Source organism: Sus scrofa, chromosome 1, assembly GCF_054392235.1.
Source record: "Sus scrofa isolate SSC_HxYL_T2T_F1_AM1 chromosome 1, Sscrofa_HxYL_maternal_Yorkshire_Landrace_v2.0, whole genome shotgun sequence".
In the NCBI taxonomy this organism is placed as follows: domain Eukaryota; kingdom Metazoa; phylum Chordata; class Mammalia; order Artiodactyla; family Suidae; genus Sus; species Sus scrofa.
Window position 1 is genome coordinate 2,562,146 of NC_139383.1, and position 15,648 is coordinate 2,577,793.

At 52.2% G+C, this 15,648-nt stretch overlaps 1 protein-coding gene across 3 annotated transcripts; it reads left to right on the forward strand.

Moving 5' to 3' along the window:
* The first annotated feature begins 3,007 nt into the window (after positions 1 to 3,007).
* Positions 3,008 to 14,335, forward strand: MPC1 (mitochondrial pyruvate carrier 1). Of its 3 annotated transcripts, none has more exon segments than NM_001244864.1 (5): positions 3,008 to 3,170; positions 10,666 to 10,669; positions 12,633 to 12,729; positions 13,372 to 13,504; positions 13,838 to 14,335. In NM_001244864.1, coding segments are annotated over 5 exon segments (330 nt in total). In that variant the 5' UTR covers positions 3,008 to 3,099; the 3' UTR covers positions 13,863 to 14,335.
* Positions 14,336 to 15,648: the final 1,313 nt, after the last annotated feature.

The following is a 15,648-nucleotide window of genomic DNA, read 5'->3' on the forward strand; positions in this document are numbered from 1 at the left end:
CACTACAGCTCACGGCATCGCCGGATCCTTAACCCACTGAGCAAGGCCAGGGATCGAACCTGCAACCTCATGGTTCCTAGTCGGATTCATGAACCACTGTGCCACGACGGGAACTCCCTGCTCTGTTTTTATTTTATTTTATTTTATTTTTGTCTTTTTGCTATTTCTTGGGCCTCTCTCATGGCATATGGAGGTTCCCAGGCTAGGGGTCGAATCGGAGCTATAGCTGCCAGCCTACGCCAGAGCCACAGCAACGCAGGATCCGAGCCGCGTCTGCGACCTACACCACAGCTCACAGCAATGCCAGATCGTTAACCCACTGAGCAAGGGCAGGGATCGAACCCGCAACCTCATCATTCCTAGTCGGATTCGTTAACCACTGCGCCACCTGCTCTGTTTTTAAAGCAGCAGAAATACTATTAACATGAAAGAAATCCTCTTTGTCACAACATCCGAAATAGTGGAGAAAGTATGGCTCAGAGTAAGAGAACTGGGCTCAGATGCCAGGTTTTTATCCATTCCTTTATCCATATCGTTTTTTACTTAAAAGAGTCCAGCTTATACTTCTCCACACAATAGGAAACCAACCGAAAGCTCAAAGGCCAAATGCCACTCAAAGGTGAAAGCTGAGTCCTCCAAGGCTGCCCAGAGGTGACAACAGTCATTGGCACAGGTGCCCCCAGTGGCATTTCTCCAAGGGCTGTCCCCGACCAGCAGCCTCAGAACCACTAATTTGCTCCTTAGCAAGGAAGCTTTCGGAGCCCCAGCCTAGACCTCCTGAGGCTTTGGGGTTTGGGGCCTAGGAAACTGCAGGCGATTTTTCTGAAAGCTCAAGTTTCAGAACCACCACTCACGAGGGAAAGAAAAGCATGAGGGGATAAGGCTGAACCCGCATGAATCCAGGAGCCCCTTCTCTCAGAAGCAGCTGTTGGTTTTGTTTTTTTTTTTCCTAGAAAGCCGTTCAGTTCCCTTACACCCATCATCTGGGTTGATGTGAGGAGAAATTAGGTTTGAAAAGTTTCCTGGCCAGCAAACAGCAGCTATTAATAATCATATGAATAATCAAGACCCTTTGCTTCTCTTAGGTCATAATTCCAAACTCTGTCTGAAGCACCAGTGGAATCCAGGTGTTATCACGTGATTGCGAGTTTCCATGGGTTGGGATGAACTTTTACAGAAGATCAAGGTTAGGTGTGACCTGTAGACATCCAACAGAAAAGAAATCTGACTCAGTGAAACAACTGCTATTTTACTTTTTTCTTTTTCTTGTCTTTTCTAGTGCCACACCCATGGCACATGGAGGTTCCCAGGCTAGGGGTCTAATCAGAGCTGTAGCTGCCTGCCTACCCCAGAACCACAGAAATGCCAGACCCCAGCCGCGTCTGCGACCTACAGCACAGCTCACGGCAACACTGGTTCTTTAAACCACTGAGCCGGAGCTTTAATCCACTGATGAAGGACAGGGATCGAACCCACAACCTCATGGTTCTTAGTCGGATTCCTTAACCACTGAGCCACACAGGGAACTCCAACAACTGCTATTTTAATTCTCGAAGGCATTTCTTTTCTTCTTTAATGTTATTTATTTTGAACAGATGGTGTTATGTTCATTGCCCAAGCTTCAAAAGAAACAAGAAAGTATACAAAGAAGTTTCCCTGAATCCCTGACTTCCTTAGATGTAGCCACTGCTAACATCTTATTTTTGGAAACAAATTTATATACTTTGTCTCTATGCACAAATGATTAGCGCACTTTACACATGGTTCTGCACCTTGATTTTTCCCCCATAAATCTTAAAAGATTTTTCCACATCAGCACTCATAGCTTCCTTATTCTTTTTTTTTTTTTTTTGTCTTTTTGCCTTTTCTAGGGCGGCTCCCGAGGCATGTGAAGGTCCCTAGGCTAGGGGTCGAATCGGAGCTGTAGCCGCCGGCCTACGCCAGAGCCACAGCAACGCGGGATCCAAGCCGCGTCTGCAACCTACACCACAGCTCACGGCAGCGCCAGATCCTTAACCCACTGAGCGGAGTCAGGGATCGAACCCACAACCTCATGGTTCCTAGTCGGATTCGTGAACCACTGCACCACGACGGGAACTCCGCTTCCTTATTCTTTTAAGCTGCTGTATAGTTACTTGATAAATGGAAGCTCAGTTGATTTGACCTTCTCCCTTCGGTGGCTATGTCTATTATTTCCAGTCTTTCCAGATTAAAAACAATGGTGTTTACAGTCCAACTGACGTTCTTGCTAGGGATGCTGGAGGATCCCTGCCGCCAAACTCTCACCTAAGGTACTTAAAAGAAAAAAAAAAATTATGTCGTCCCCCACCCCCAGGCCTATGTAGGTAAGTTGGCCAGACTCCACTCCAATCCGAGCTGGAGCTGCGACCTGCATCCTAGCATCATCAATGCAGGATCCTTAACCCACTGCGCCAGGACGGGAACTTCACACCTAAGGCATTTAAAATGACTCAGCTGTATTGAGTTTGGGGCCAGTATGAAACACTGTCAATAAACAAAAACAAGCGGTGCCCCTGAACAGCCGGAGCCTCCGGCATCTCCCTCTCCGACTCCAAGCGCCTGGCGCGGTGGCATCCGCGCTGCTCCAGAGCTAGCGGCGCCGCTCCCCAGCACGTGCAGCCGCATCGCCGGGCGCAGCCGCATCGCGGGGCGCCCTACAAGCTCCTCCCCGCGCCCACGTCAAGTCTGGAGCGCTGCCAAGGCCCACGTGACGCGGGTCGAGCGCCCACGCAGGAACTGTCATCTGCTTGGCTGGAGCGCAGGTGCCTAGCAACCGCCAGCCAATCGCCGCCGAACCGCGACTGTTTTACGGCAGCAGGCCTCGACCCCGCGAGCCGCCGAGGGGCGGGAAGGAGGTGTGCGGCGCGCGGGGGCCAATCCGCGCCCCCGCCTCCCGCTCTGCGCTCTCCCATAGGTTGAGAGACGGGCGGAGGGCAGCGGCCGTAAGGCGGGGCCGAGCTGTCGTGAGGGGCGCTCGCTGGAGGGTTCTGTGTCCGCGCTGTCCGCTCCGACTGGTGTCATTGGGCTCCAAGGAGCGTTGGCGGCGGCACCGAGGGCGGCGCTGTGTCCGGCACGGCCATGGCGGGTGCGCTGGTGCGAAAGGCGGCGGACTATGTCCGGAGCAAGGACTTCCGCGACTACCTCATGAGGTGACGAGTCCCCCGGGCCCGACCCTGAGACCCTTCGAGGGCTCCGGTGTCCGCAGCAGACGCCGCCGGGACGAGGGGCGGCGGGGGTGCAGACGCCGGGGCCTGGATTCCGGGGTGGCCGGGAGGGGGCTGCTGACGGCCGAGCGGGGTCCCGGGGTAGCGGGACGGTGGCCGGGCAGGGGCGCAGGGGCCCCGGCCGTGGGGGCGGAGGACGGCGGGGGAACCCCCGCCCCAGGGCGGAGGTGCGGAGAGCCGCCCGGGCGGTTTGTCGGCGCCCCCCGCCCCCCTCCGCTGCACCTGCGGGGCAAGTGTGCGCCAGCTGTGAGGCGGTCCTGCCCCTGGCGCGGGCTGGAATTCCGCGGCGCCCGGCAGGTGAGTTGCAGGTGTCAGACATGGGCATGGAGCCCAGACGGGGCGGCCTCGCCTTCGGGTTTTTTCGGCTTAAGATTCAAAGCCTGGCACAGAACCAAATCTAAAATGTATTGTTTGATTCTGCCAAAGCTAGTGTCTCTCTAAGGGCATACTTTTTACTTTTTTATGTTTTCCATTAACCTTTCTTCTCCAGTTAGAAACAAAGGGCGTGAGCGGGCTGAAAGCCCTGAAGACCCTTTTTGTATTTTATTGTCACCTCTAATCTTGAGATACCTTCTCTTTGTTTCAAAATATTTAATATAAGTTTAAAACAGTTTTATATAGTTTATTTACTTAGGAGGATAAATTTTAGTTAGCTTTTGTGTGATTTTTAAAGCCTAGGTAAGTATAGGGCAGCAGTATTTTTCAACAGTTCAGTGTGGTAAAGAGATAAAGTGATGACAGTCGAGGAGAGAGAAGTATAGCCATCCAGAGGGTACAGTATGGAGGCGGCTCCATGTCATCAGTATAAAAAGGATTCTTTTTTTAGGTTCTGAATTTTATGGCAAACACTGTTTACTTCTGATTTTAAAGAGCAGTGGCAAAAGAAAAATAAATGCTTGCCGTGTGGTAGACTAAATTTGGAAACAGAAGCTTCACTCTTGATTTTCCAAAAATGAACTTTCTGGGCATATGTAGGACTTTGATTAATTAAGATAGATGTTTAGTACCGTGGAGCAGAGTTTTTTTCAGATTAATGTTTTGGAAAAATCTGAGCAAAGAAGTTAACGTGAGGATGTGTTCTTACTCCTGCAGTTGTTTCTCTGTGACTTTAAATATTACCTGAGCTTTTACTAAGATTTCCTTTTTCGTATGCGCGTTCTTAAAAGTTTAGTATAGCCAAGGGCAAAACTGTGTGATATAATTAAGAATAAAGTGATTGTGGGAGTTCCCCTTGTGGCTCAGTACGTTGCAAACGTGGCTAGTGTCCATGAGGATTTGGATTCGATTCCTGGCCTCATTCAGTGGGTTAAAGGATCCAGCGTTGCTGTGAGCTGTGTTGTAGGCTGCAAATGGGGCTCAGATCTGGGGTTGCTGTGGCTGTGGTGTAGGGCCCGTAGCTGTAGATCTGATTCGATCTCTAGCCCAGGAACTTCCATATGCCATGGGTGCAGCCCTTTAAAAAAAAAAAAAAAAGATTAAAAAAAGTGATTATATTTTAGCTCTGTTAGAAATATGCTGATGATTACCTAGCAGTCCATTATATAGGAAGAATGTGTAAAATACACATATTTTCAGGAAAGAGAACCCTACTTTTTAAATTTGTATTTTTTCTGGAGTTTCCGTCATGGCTCAGCAGAAACGAATCTGACTAGCATCCATGAGGTTTTGGGTTCGATCCCTGGCCTCGCTCAGTGGGCTAAGGATCCGGCATTGCCATGAGCTGTGGTGTAGGTCGCAGACGTGGCTCAGATCCCGCATGGCTGTGGCTGTGGTATAGGCTGGCAGCTACAGCTCCAATTTGACCCCTAGCCTGGGAACCTCCATGTGCCGCAAGTGCGGTCCTAGAAAAGGCAAAAGGACAAAAGAAAGAAAGAAAGAAATTTGTATTTTTTCTACTAGATAGGTTTCTGAGAGCTAGACTTTTCAGTTGAATACTTCGATATATGACCTAACCTTTTTTTCAAGAATTAACTTCATGTAGCTTTACTGTTTCTATACTTTCTTTCTCTCCTGTTACTTTAATTGATTAAGTGCTGACTAAATGAGAAAAGAATCGCAGTGTTCCAGAAAGTGCTGCCTGGTAGGGCACCCAGCTCAGAGTCAGAAGAATGACCACTAGCCCAGGGATCCTGGGCAGGCAGTCCCAGGGGACTTTGGCTACCCCGGCTAGGAAATGGATTTAAGGATAAACCCAACTTGGTTGGGTTGTTGAAAATTAAACCGAGTGAGGGACGTGAAAATTCTTGGAAACCCCAAGTCACTATCTATTTCTCTTATATCCTGCTGTCTTTGTAGCAGAAACATTTTACGAAGTGTCCTGTTACGTGAAAAGTTACAATCTTAAGTGTCAGCGTTACTGAACCGAACTCGGGTCCCTCACCCGACACAGCAAAGCCAGTCTAGTGATGCCAGGCTGTGGGGAAGGAAGCAGCCGAGCAAGAGGGGCAGCTGGTGCCCAGCGCTCAGGAGGGTTCAAAGACACATGAGGGTGAGGGTTGCAGGCTGGTGATCAGCTCGTGGACTCTGTTCTGAGTGGTTGGTGGGGAGGGGACAGGGTGATGTTTGGGAATCTTAATCGTCAACCCGGTTCCAGCCAGTCTGGAGTCTGCTGCCTGTGGTGGGAATGGAGTCACCACATCCACCTGCAGGAGGTGCGTGTGCACGCCGGGGGGTTGGGGGGGGCAGAAGTTTCCTGCTTTGTGCAGAACAGCTCCGAGGTGGGTGTCCAGGTGTCGTGTGTGCTGACAGTCCTTCAGGAGGAACCAGGCCTCTGTTGTTCCAGCTCTGATGGCTTTTCCTGCTGGGCTGCTTTTCCTTGTTTCTGCCTATTCCCTCCCTTCCTTCCTTGCTTGGGCGCTTAGGGGAAGGTCTCGGAGACAAGCCTTTTTCTACAAAGACCTGAGGGACACGGAGGGGCTTTTAAACCTGGGAAGGCCCTGCAGGTCCTGCTCGGTTTCATGAGGTGTAAAGCTCTGTGATTTTGGCCTGAAAACACTTCTGTGGACTGAACAGATGAAGTAAGATGTTCGACTGGCCTTGCTTTCCCAAGGGCGGGATTTCATGCTGGCCTGCCGCTCAGTGGTTGAGGGTGGTTTGAGGGCAGGTATCACTGCTCTCACCGGAAGCTCTTTTATTAGCTTCTTCCCCTGGAAAGAGCATCCTTCCTCCTGGAATTTACCAGAGGAAAGCTCCCCATCTCTTTGTCTAGGCTTCTTTCGCACAACCTTCGCGTTGCCCTTGCAGAGGTGAGTGGAGCAGTCGGGGCCCCTGTCACCCACCTGCTGTCCCCTCAGGAAGCAGGCTCCGTGCCTTCCTGCTCCCCTGGCCAGCACCTTGCTCTGCACGCTCTGCACTCCGGCCCACGAAGATTCTCCTGTATTCTCCATCTAAAGACCAGCCTGCCAAAGGGTTGAGATGTTTTCCAAACGAAAGCTGTCGTAGAATTTTAAAAAGTCGTTTTATTAACAACATAATTGAGGTTTTCAGCAAACATATACAGTCCTATTTCACAGATTATAAACTCCTATCACTTATATTTTGTGAATAAGGTTTAAGTGTCTCTCTTACTACCGTGGATTTCCACGTGTATTTTAAAATGTTTTCTTCCCCCCATGGAGAAGCAGGAGTTAAGGGAAGAGGCTCAAATCAAAGGCAGTGTGTGGACTTTGGCTCTGGTTTGGGAAAAACGGCTGTAAATGGCATTACTGGGACAACTGGAACATTTAAAAAAGGTTAAGTAGTTAGGGGCAGTTTTTGTTGGATGTGATGGCGGTGTTATTCCACCTAGTGATAAGTTGGGTACCAGGTTCGAAACCCAGTCCTGTTGCTTTCCAGCTGTGTGGTCTTGGGCAGATGGCTTAGGTTGTGTGCTTTGGTGGCTCTGTAAGGTCGCAGCATGCAGTGCCTGGCAAAAGCGAAGGCTGGTTGTTGTTGTTGTTATGGATCTTCTGGGTTTGAGCCGCAGGTGCCTGGTCCTCCTTTTGATGCCTTTCACCTTTCCTTTCACTGATTCCTTCTGAAAATCTTGAATCAGGCACTTCTTCTATCTCTATCCTATTTTTTTTAATACACTATCTCCTCACATACCTTATGGGTGGAGTAAAAGAAGATAACTCTTTTCTGCTCTTCTTCTCTTCTTGCTCGTTAATTTTGGTTGAGAAGAATACATTAGAAGGGGCCAAGAAGTTGCAAGAGGGGACACCGTTTTAGCAAGGTCCGTGCAGGTTTATCCTGGAGGTTGACTCCCCTCCTTAGAGAAGGGAACGGATGCACGTGTGGTCACACGTGTTCAGAGTGTGTCCACAGAACGTCTCCTCCAAGTCGTGGATGTTGGAATGGGCCTCAGGCATCAGATGGCCTGACACTTCACTTGCCAGGAAACACTGAGATCCCGGCCGAGCAGAGAAGTGGCCACCCTCCGGACCTCAGGCTTGGGAGGCCAAGCCGGGAGTGGCGGTTTAGGGTCTAGAGGGAGATGCTTTCAAGAGACCGTCTTGGTACCTGTGTGTCCGCCTCGCCACGCCCGGCTTTGCCTCCCTGCTGTGCGGCTGACCTTCAGAAACCGCCGAGGCTGAAAGTGTCGGAGCAGAACTGCCCCCGGCACTGTTTTGGCCTCCAGTTTAGTTTTGACCAGCCAAGAACAGCTGAATATCACCCATTCCGATAGTTAATCCCCCCCTTTTTTAACTTGCACTAGAAAATGAGGTCACAGTGGGTGAGAATAAATGGAATGAGCATTTGCGGCCTGTGAGAGAATCGCGGTCTCGAGTGTCTCAGGATCTCACCCACTCGGTGACACAAACAGACCGTGCTGGCGGCCACTGGGACCCTCTGGGTACTGTACACGCAAGTCCGCTGGGTTACTCACAGCACCTGTCAGTAACTCTGGAAACTGAGATTGGCAGTGCCCTCATGACAATAAAAATGGGCTTAGCTGAGATCTTGGCGCAAACGAGCCGGGTTCCAAATGAAGGAGAAAGACAGTCGTGTTCACGCCACGCTGTCCCCCCCACCAAGCTCACTCTTAGCTGGGGAGGCCGAGGTTCTCCTTCAGGAGACTTCAAGGTCGTAAGTAAACCAAGAAAAACCTTTACACATGTTGGAGGTGTTTATAAACCTCCCCTGAAATCAAACAAAGGCAGCGTAGGGCTTGGAGGGAGCGCCAAGGCTGTGCCCCGCCGATTCCGGTACTGCGGCCCCTGCGCCCGCGGCAGTTCGTGTGGCTCGTAGGTGTCTCTCTGGAACGGATGCTCGTGCGCCCCAGGAAGCTTTTCATTTACCTTTTGGCTCCGCACAGTTAAGCTTCTGCGATTTTTTGACCGCGTGGTGGATTCACGTTTTGGGCAACTGACGTGGAATGAGGGATGTTGAGCGCCGGGGTCTGTGCTCCTCGGGGACTCTTCTCAGCGTGTTGTGTGATCCACGTTGCTTTTGTGGTCCTCGTCCCGGGTGCTTTCGGGGTGAGCGGGGGACGGAGCCGGATTGAACTCCTTCCTCACACTCCTCTCCAGTCGGCCCTGAGGCCATGTCTGTGCAGCAGGAGGATTCGGACTCCTGTACATCCCAGCAGAGGTCCTGAATGGAAAACCAAAGTATCCCCACATGGACAGTCTAGATTTTAAGAACCACATCTGTTTAAATATTTTTGTGAGGAAAAAGCGCCCTTGGCCATGTGCAGATGCACACAAGCGGTGTCCCGGTCCCGCACGGAGGAGGCCGGCCCCACGGGTGACTCAGTCCGTCCCCACCCGGGTTCCGCCCTCTGACCTGGCCAGGAAGTCGCCTTCTCGCCCTCAAAGCCCTGTGCTCTCCTGGACTCGCTATGAAATACCATCTGGGTGACGAAATTTGTTAGCACAGTGGAAACATAAGCTGCTAAAGCTCTTCACTTAACGGTGAAAGGCAGGCTCTTTCTAGGCTCTTCACATTTCATAACAGAACCTGCTTGAAGCATCATCAACAAAGACTCTCATTTCAACTTTGGGGCGTTCCCCTCGTGGCGCAGTGGAAACGAATCCGACGAGGAACCATGAAGCTGCGGGTTCGATCCTTGGCCTCGCTCAGGGGGTTATGGATCCGGCGTTGCCGGGAGCTGTGGTGTGGGTTGCAGACGCGGCTCAGATCCCGTGTTGCTGTGGCTGTGCTGTAGGCTGGCGGCTACAGCTCTGATTCGATCCCTAGCCTGAGAGACTGCATATGTCACGGATGTGGCCCTAAAAAGACAAAAAAATAAAGTAAAATAAAATTTGGGAAATTGGAATCTCCTCAACCCCCTAAATCAAAGCAGCTGGAGGAGCTGTTTGAATGTGACTGTGTATCAAGGATTTTATCATTTTATTTCACGAACTTTTTCTGTAGCTACACTTTAAGGGTTTGCCTTCACAGAACAATTAAACTATATCCCGGAAAGAAGAAATGCCATCTCAGAAATCAAAGTAATTCATTATGAAACTTTTGATGTATTTCTGATGGGTATTAAGTTTACCGTTCAGGGAAACAATTCACTTAACACGAAAAGATTTTTCTCTTCGTTCACTCGGCAGAGACTTTTTGAGTGTCTTGTGAGTGCCAGGCACCACTTGCCCCAGAGCCCCAGCGTGCACAAACTGTAGGATTACATACCTACTTTTCGGGGCTCCCGTTCTGCTGACAGCCTGGGAGTAAGTGAAAAGGGAGAGTCAGTTGCCCGTAGGATTCTGCAGCCTTGGGTTTCTCTCCAGCTTGTCAGTTTTGTAGAAATGCCCGTAAACTGGTGCTGTCCAGTCTGAGAGCCACGAGCCACGAGGTGACGGAGCTCGGGGACTGTGGCCTGAGGTGTGCCGCAAAGTCAGCACTCCAGGCCTCCTCGGAGCCTCGGCAGCAGAAGAGAACGTAGAATATCACCTGCGTTGTCACAGATTGTGTGTTCAAGTGAAAATATGTTGAAATATTAGAATAAATTAACTCTTGTTTTTTACTTTCGTTAATGTGGCTTCTAGAAATTTTTGAATTACGTAGGTGGCTTCTATTTTCATTATTTTTTTTTGTTTTATTGACCACGCCCGCCGCACACAGAAGTTCCCCGGCCAGGGATCGAACCCACACCCCAGCAGTGGCCCGAGCCCCTGCAGTGACAACGCTGGATGTGGCTGCTATTCGTGATTTGCATTATATGTCTGTTGGATAGCCCCACTCTAAGGATTACGTTTCTTTTTCATAGAATTACTGTCTATTTTCATTAGGTAAAAGTTATTGAAAATCTCACTAGGTCTTCTCAAGAAAAAAGAATGTGCTGCTGACATTGTTGTCCTTTTGCTGAAGCTTGAATTATGTGTGAGGCTGAAATAACCTCATCATCACAATCTTTCCAGATAACTGATCTTTCTCTTCTTTCCCCCCAACGTCTCTCCTGTCTGAACCTCGGGGACTCCTCACAAAACAGTACGGTAAGAACCCTGTTTCTTCTTCATTTCAGGCTTTCGCACATTTTCTCCCCTGACAGAGTTGTGGACGCCACGCCTGGCCTGCTCTGGCCGAGGTGGCACACCCGCCACCAGCCTCGCGGTGACGGGCTCGGGGCGCCTCCAGTGGCCCCGGCTCCCCGGTCGGCTCGGGACACTGCCCTCTGCAGGACCAGTGCCCTGGCTGATGCGTGTCCAACGGCACAGACCGAACCTGCCCTTCCAACAGGGAAGTGAGAACTAGATGGAGAAGCTGTGTTACTAGCTTTTTTTCTAGGGGTAGATATTTCAGTGAGTGGTGTTGAAATTCTTTGCACTTTTGTATTCTAAGGAATACATCTTCAGTGTATCTCGGTGCTTCTAATCCCAACTGTATACAAAGCCCTGGAGCTCTCCTTCGTGTAACCCGACACTCGTCACACGAAAACAGTTAACGCTGTCGCATGACCAGAAGGGGCCCCCAGCTTCTCAGCTCTTGGGTTTCATGCCCCGGCCTCTTCGCTCTCAGCCCCAGCTGTGAGCAGGGACACTGTGTCCCCGAGCCCCCAGCGTGCAGCCCAGTGTGTGTGCGAGATGTGTCGTCTCGAGACCACCGTGCAGAGCAGAGCAGAGCAGTGGGAAGCGAGTAAACAGAAAACCACGGGACTAGACTGGCGTCGGCCACAGAGGAGGGGAGGCAGAGGGCCTGGGATCACAGCTGAAGGCGAAGTGACGCAGAGAGAAGGACAGGCAGGGAAAGACGGCGACGAGGAGGGACAGGCCCCCATCGCAGAGGCCTGGGGGTGGCGGGGGGAGACGGCCCAGCCCTCGTCTGGGTTCAAGACGTGTTTCAGCTTCAGCAGGGAGCGTCCTAGACAGAATCTGCCCTGAAAGCAGGACCCATGAGCCTCCAAGAGTCTGTAGAGCACAACTGTGCCTGAGTTTCAGGGTTCATGACTCGGATGTAAGTCGGGGAGCCATTCAGGCAGGCATGGGCCTCAGGCTTACATGAAGCGTGTTATGTAAATGTTTCAAAACACTGTTAGAGCGTGACAAAGGTGATTCGCAGGCGTCTGTCCTGCCTTTCCCTTGTTTCTCATTCTTAGGACGTTTTCGGATGTAGTAATCCTCAGTCAGTGTTAGAAGTGCAGTCTGGAAGTGTATTCTGCAGCCTGAATTTATCTCACACGCTCTGATAGACATGAGACACTGCTTAATATCCCGATAATGGAAAGGGTGTTTAGCAAAGAAATGTGGTTTCCTTTCTCTTTTAGAGTAGTATTTGCAAACGGTACATAAATAATGTTTATTTAATGGGAAGAGTCCCTGGACTTACTCCAACCTCAGAAAGTGAGTTGCATTGGGCGTCTGCTCTTAAACAGGCACAGCTTCACTTGGCTGTCCTGGGGTGGCCGCCGCTGTAGATGACAGCCATTGGTCCGCCTTTTAAATCTACGTTGTTGCTGTCACCTCACAAGTACTTTTCAGTCTTAGTCTCTTCTTATCCAGGGCTCAGGGTGGAGATTTTTAGGTTCTCGGATCCTCATACGGCTCCGTGAGCTGAAGGGCAGTTTCTTCCCTCAACAAGTTACTTCCTTCAGGAAACATGCCCAACCGAGGGTCTGCATTTTGAGAGATGTTGACAAATATCTTCATGAAAACTTGGCAGGGAGAGAGAAGTTTTGATAGGTTGAAACACTGCCTTGTAGAGCGTGGTGCTAGCAAGGTTGACACTGTGGCCAGAGTGAGTTGTGTAAGAAGCTGGCCTCCCTTGAAAACTCTCTATGTGGGCCAGTCCGAGGTTCCCTCGGTGTGGTCGGGGCGTCGGCGGGCACCTCGTAGGCAGATACGGGCACAGCCAGCTGCCCGGGCAATCGCCCGTTTCACGTCCCCGTTGCCGCTGAGAGAAGCAGCGGCTGCTCTCGGCTGCGACTGACGCGTCCTGCCTTTCTCTCCTCGATTCTTGTAGCACTTCTGGGGCCCGGTTGCCAACTGGGGTCTTCCCATCGCCGCCATCAACGACATGAAGAAGTCCCCCGAGATCATCAGCGGGCGGATGACGTTCGGTGAGGGCACAGCGGCGCGCGGCTGGCAGGGTTTCCGCGTGTGTGCTGGCAGCGCCGCGCGGCTCCTGCTTCCGTTTCAAGTCTGAGCTCCAGGGGCTGCGGGCGCCGCTCGAGAGTGACGGGGGGCTGGCGGCAGCGGCCACCGAGGGCCAGGCCGGTGGCGGGCAGGCCGGAGCAGGGGTGCCGGGTTTTGAAATCCGCATCTAGGAGGCCCTGAGGTCCTGGGCGCCTTGCAGAGGCAGTGCACGCAGGTGAAGGACGTGTCCTCTTGAACCTTAGTCGGACGCTAGTCTGCTTGAAACCCTGACAGTTGATCGTGGGACCGCTGTTGGGGTTCAACGGCAGTTCCTTCAGATAACGGGCTATAGCATATAAATACGCACGCACAGTGTAACTCGGGGGGACCGAAGCCGAGGTCGGAGCGAGTGTCGGCGCCCTGGCATCAGGCGCTTGAACCGGGCGGGCGGTGAGTGACAGCGCGCCTCCCAGCGCGGCCTCCGGCTCGGGAAGCAGTTAAGCGGTAGCCTTTACCGGCTCCAGAGGCTGTCACGGAAGAGATGGTGTTTCTGAGGCGTGTGAGCCCGGTCGGCCGGCATCACCACCGGAGGTGGTAAGTCGCGGTCTGTCTCCATGTCCCCGCAGCCCTCTGCTGTTACTCCCTGACCTTCATGAGATTTGCCTACAAGGTCCAGCCTCGGAACTGGCTCCTGTTCGCCTGCCACGCCACAAACGAAGTGGCCCAGCTCATCCAGGGCGGCCGGCTCATCCGGCACGAGTAAGCACAGCCCGTGGGCCCCTCGTGTGCGGAGGGACTGGGGCGGGGGACCAGCGTCTTAGAGGCGTCGGGGGCAGGCCTGAATGTGCACAGAGCAGCCGCGGCCGCTGGGGAGACGGGGCCGGGACAGAACTGAGCTGAGTGGGCGGGGACTGCGGTGCAAGGACGAGTCACTTAACTAGCGCTTGAGAGTGACCTCGAGAGAGGATGGTACTGTTTCTCTCAACTCGCCCTGACTGCAAGTAAGCCTGAGGTAAGGGCTCCTCCCCCAGCCCCTGAGGCTGGCGGTGAAACCGGGTTTCTCACTGACGTTTTCCTGGTGCTTCTTCCCAGGATGAGTAAAAAGGCATCCGCATGACAGTGGAAAACGAAGATCCGGCGTTTGAAGGATGGCAGTGCCAGCTGCTGACACTCGGGTTCCGTCGTCATGAGTAGTCTTGCTAAGAACAATATGCTGCATGCTCTTTTTACTAACCAGACTATTTTTCTAGAAACAGCAGAGCCTCTAAACCAACTCTGCGGCCTTAAAAGTGCTAGATAATTCACTTCTCTTCAGCAAGAGTCGCCCAGATGTGCAATCTGTGTAATAATTCCCAGTGATGGTTTTATCTGCAGTAATGTACTAATGAGAACCCGAAGAGAACGAAATCTGTAGCCGTTGGCATTTACGTACTCAGAAATCATGGCCTCTCCTCTGATGACCCCGAGACAGCCGACAGCTGGCCTTGCCTAAGTCACATTGCCAATGTTTGAAAGATGTTTGTACTTCCGCGCAGTGTACAGTGAGATGCTGTAAATTAATGGCAATAAATGATTTAAAGATTTGTCAAATGAGTACTGTTACAATGCCTTGCCATGTTTCAGAAACGGAAGAACTATATCCCTGAAAAGACAATTAAAGATGGAAAATGGAGCTCCGTGAAAATGATTCAGGAGTTCCCCTTGTGGCTCAGTGGGTTAAGATTCTGACTGGTATTCACGAGGGTGTGGGTTTGATCCCTGGCCCCACTCAGTGGATTAAGGATCTGGCGTGGCCGTGAGCTGTGGTGTAGGTCAGCAGCTATAGCTCTGACTTGACCCCTAGCTTGGAACTTCCATGTGCTGTGAGTGCGGCCCTAAAAAGAAAAAGCAAATGATTCAGGGGTTCCTGTCGTGGCTCAACGGAAACGAATCTGATTAGAATCCATGAGGACGCAGGTTCGATCCCTGGCCTCGCTCAGTGGGTTGAGGACCCGGCCTTGCCGTGAGCTGTGGTGTAAGTTGCAGATGCAGCTTGGATCTGGCATTGCTGTGGCTGTGGTGTAGGCCAGTGGCTACAGGTCCGATTTGACCCCTGGCATGGGAACCTCCATGTGCCGAGGGTGCAGCCCTAAAACGACAAAAAAAAAAAAGATTCGGGTGCCGACAGAAGTGAGGAGCTGGAAAGCATCCGTGGTCCTAGCTCATCTACAGCAAATGTTAGAAACTGCACCTCGAAACTCGCCCCAGGCAGCTGGCTGTGGGCTCTCCCGCAAGTGTCCCTGGGCAGGTCGTCTGACATCCGTGCTGTTTTCCGGAGAAGCCTCGGGGATTGCAGCCCGAGGGATGTCTCGATGCCTGGCCCTGTGCTGGGCAGGGGTGGAGCCTGGCCACCAGGTGCTCCCAAGGAGTCGGACCCAAGGACAGAACGTGTCCCTGGAGTGCTGTCCTGGCGCCTGGGCTTGTGTCATGCAGTTGGGCTGGGGTTTTAAACCCTCAGTGTGAGCGGCAGCAGGATTTCCTGCTCTGGCTGTGATGGAGGGGCCGTGGTCGGCAGGTCTCACCCCACAGCCCCGCTCAGCCAGCTCGGCGCCTCTGAATCACTTCTGCCCCTTCCTTTGTTCCCTGCCAAGGCACTGCGGTTTCCAGGGTGTTTTCAGAATCGGTCTCTGCCCCTGGGTGGGGAGTGTGGTCTGAGGTGGGGGGACTGAGGGACCCGCAGCAGAGCCCGCCCCCCTCCCTCAGGCTCCTTCCTCCACACGCGCTAGACCTGAGCTCGGTTAAATGAACCAACTCAGAGCCTGTATGCAGCGCGTTCTGCCTCATCCGCAGGTAAGGGCTGCACAGGCATCAAGCTGCAGGTGCCCAGGAAGGAACAGCTGCCGCCTTGCACCTCTGGTCCATCG

Excerpts from the sequence above, each read along its gene's own strand:
- MPC1 (XM_084987410.1), top strand. The coding sequence starts at position 10,553 with ATGTGTGAGGCTGAAATAACCTCATCATCACAATCTTTCCAGATAACT. Across the intron at positions 10,670-12,632 it reads ACTCCTCACAAAACAGTACG|CACTTCTGGGGCCCGGTTGC; the intron begins GTAAGAACCCTG and ends CGATTCTTGTAG. Across the intron at positions 12,730-13,371 it reads CAGCGGGCGGATGACGTTCG|CCCTCTGCTGTTACTCCCTG; the intron begins GTGAGGGCACAG and ends ATGTCCCCGCAG.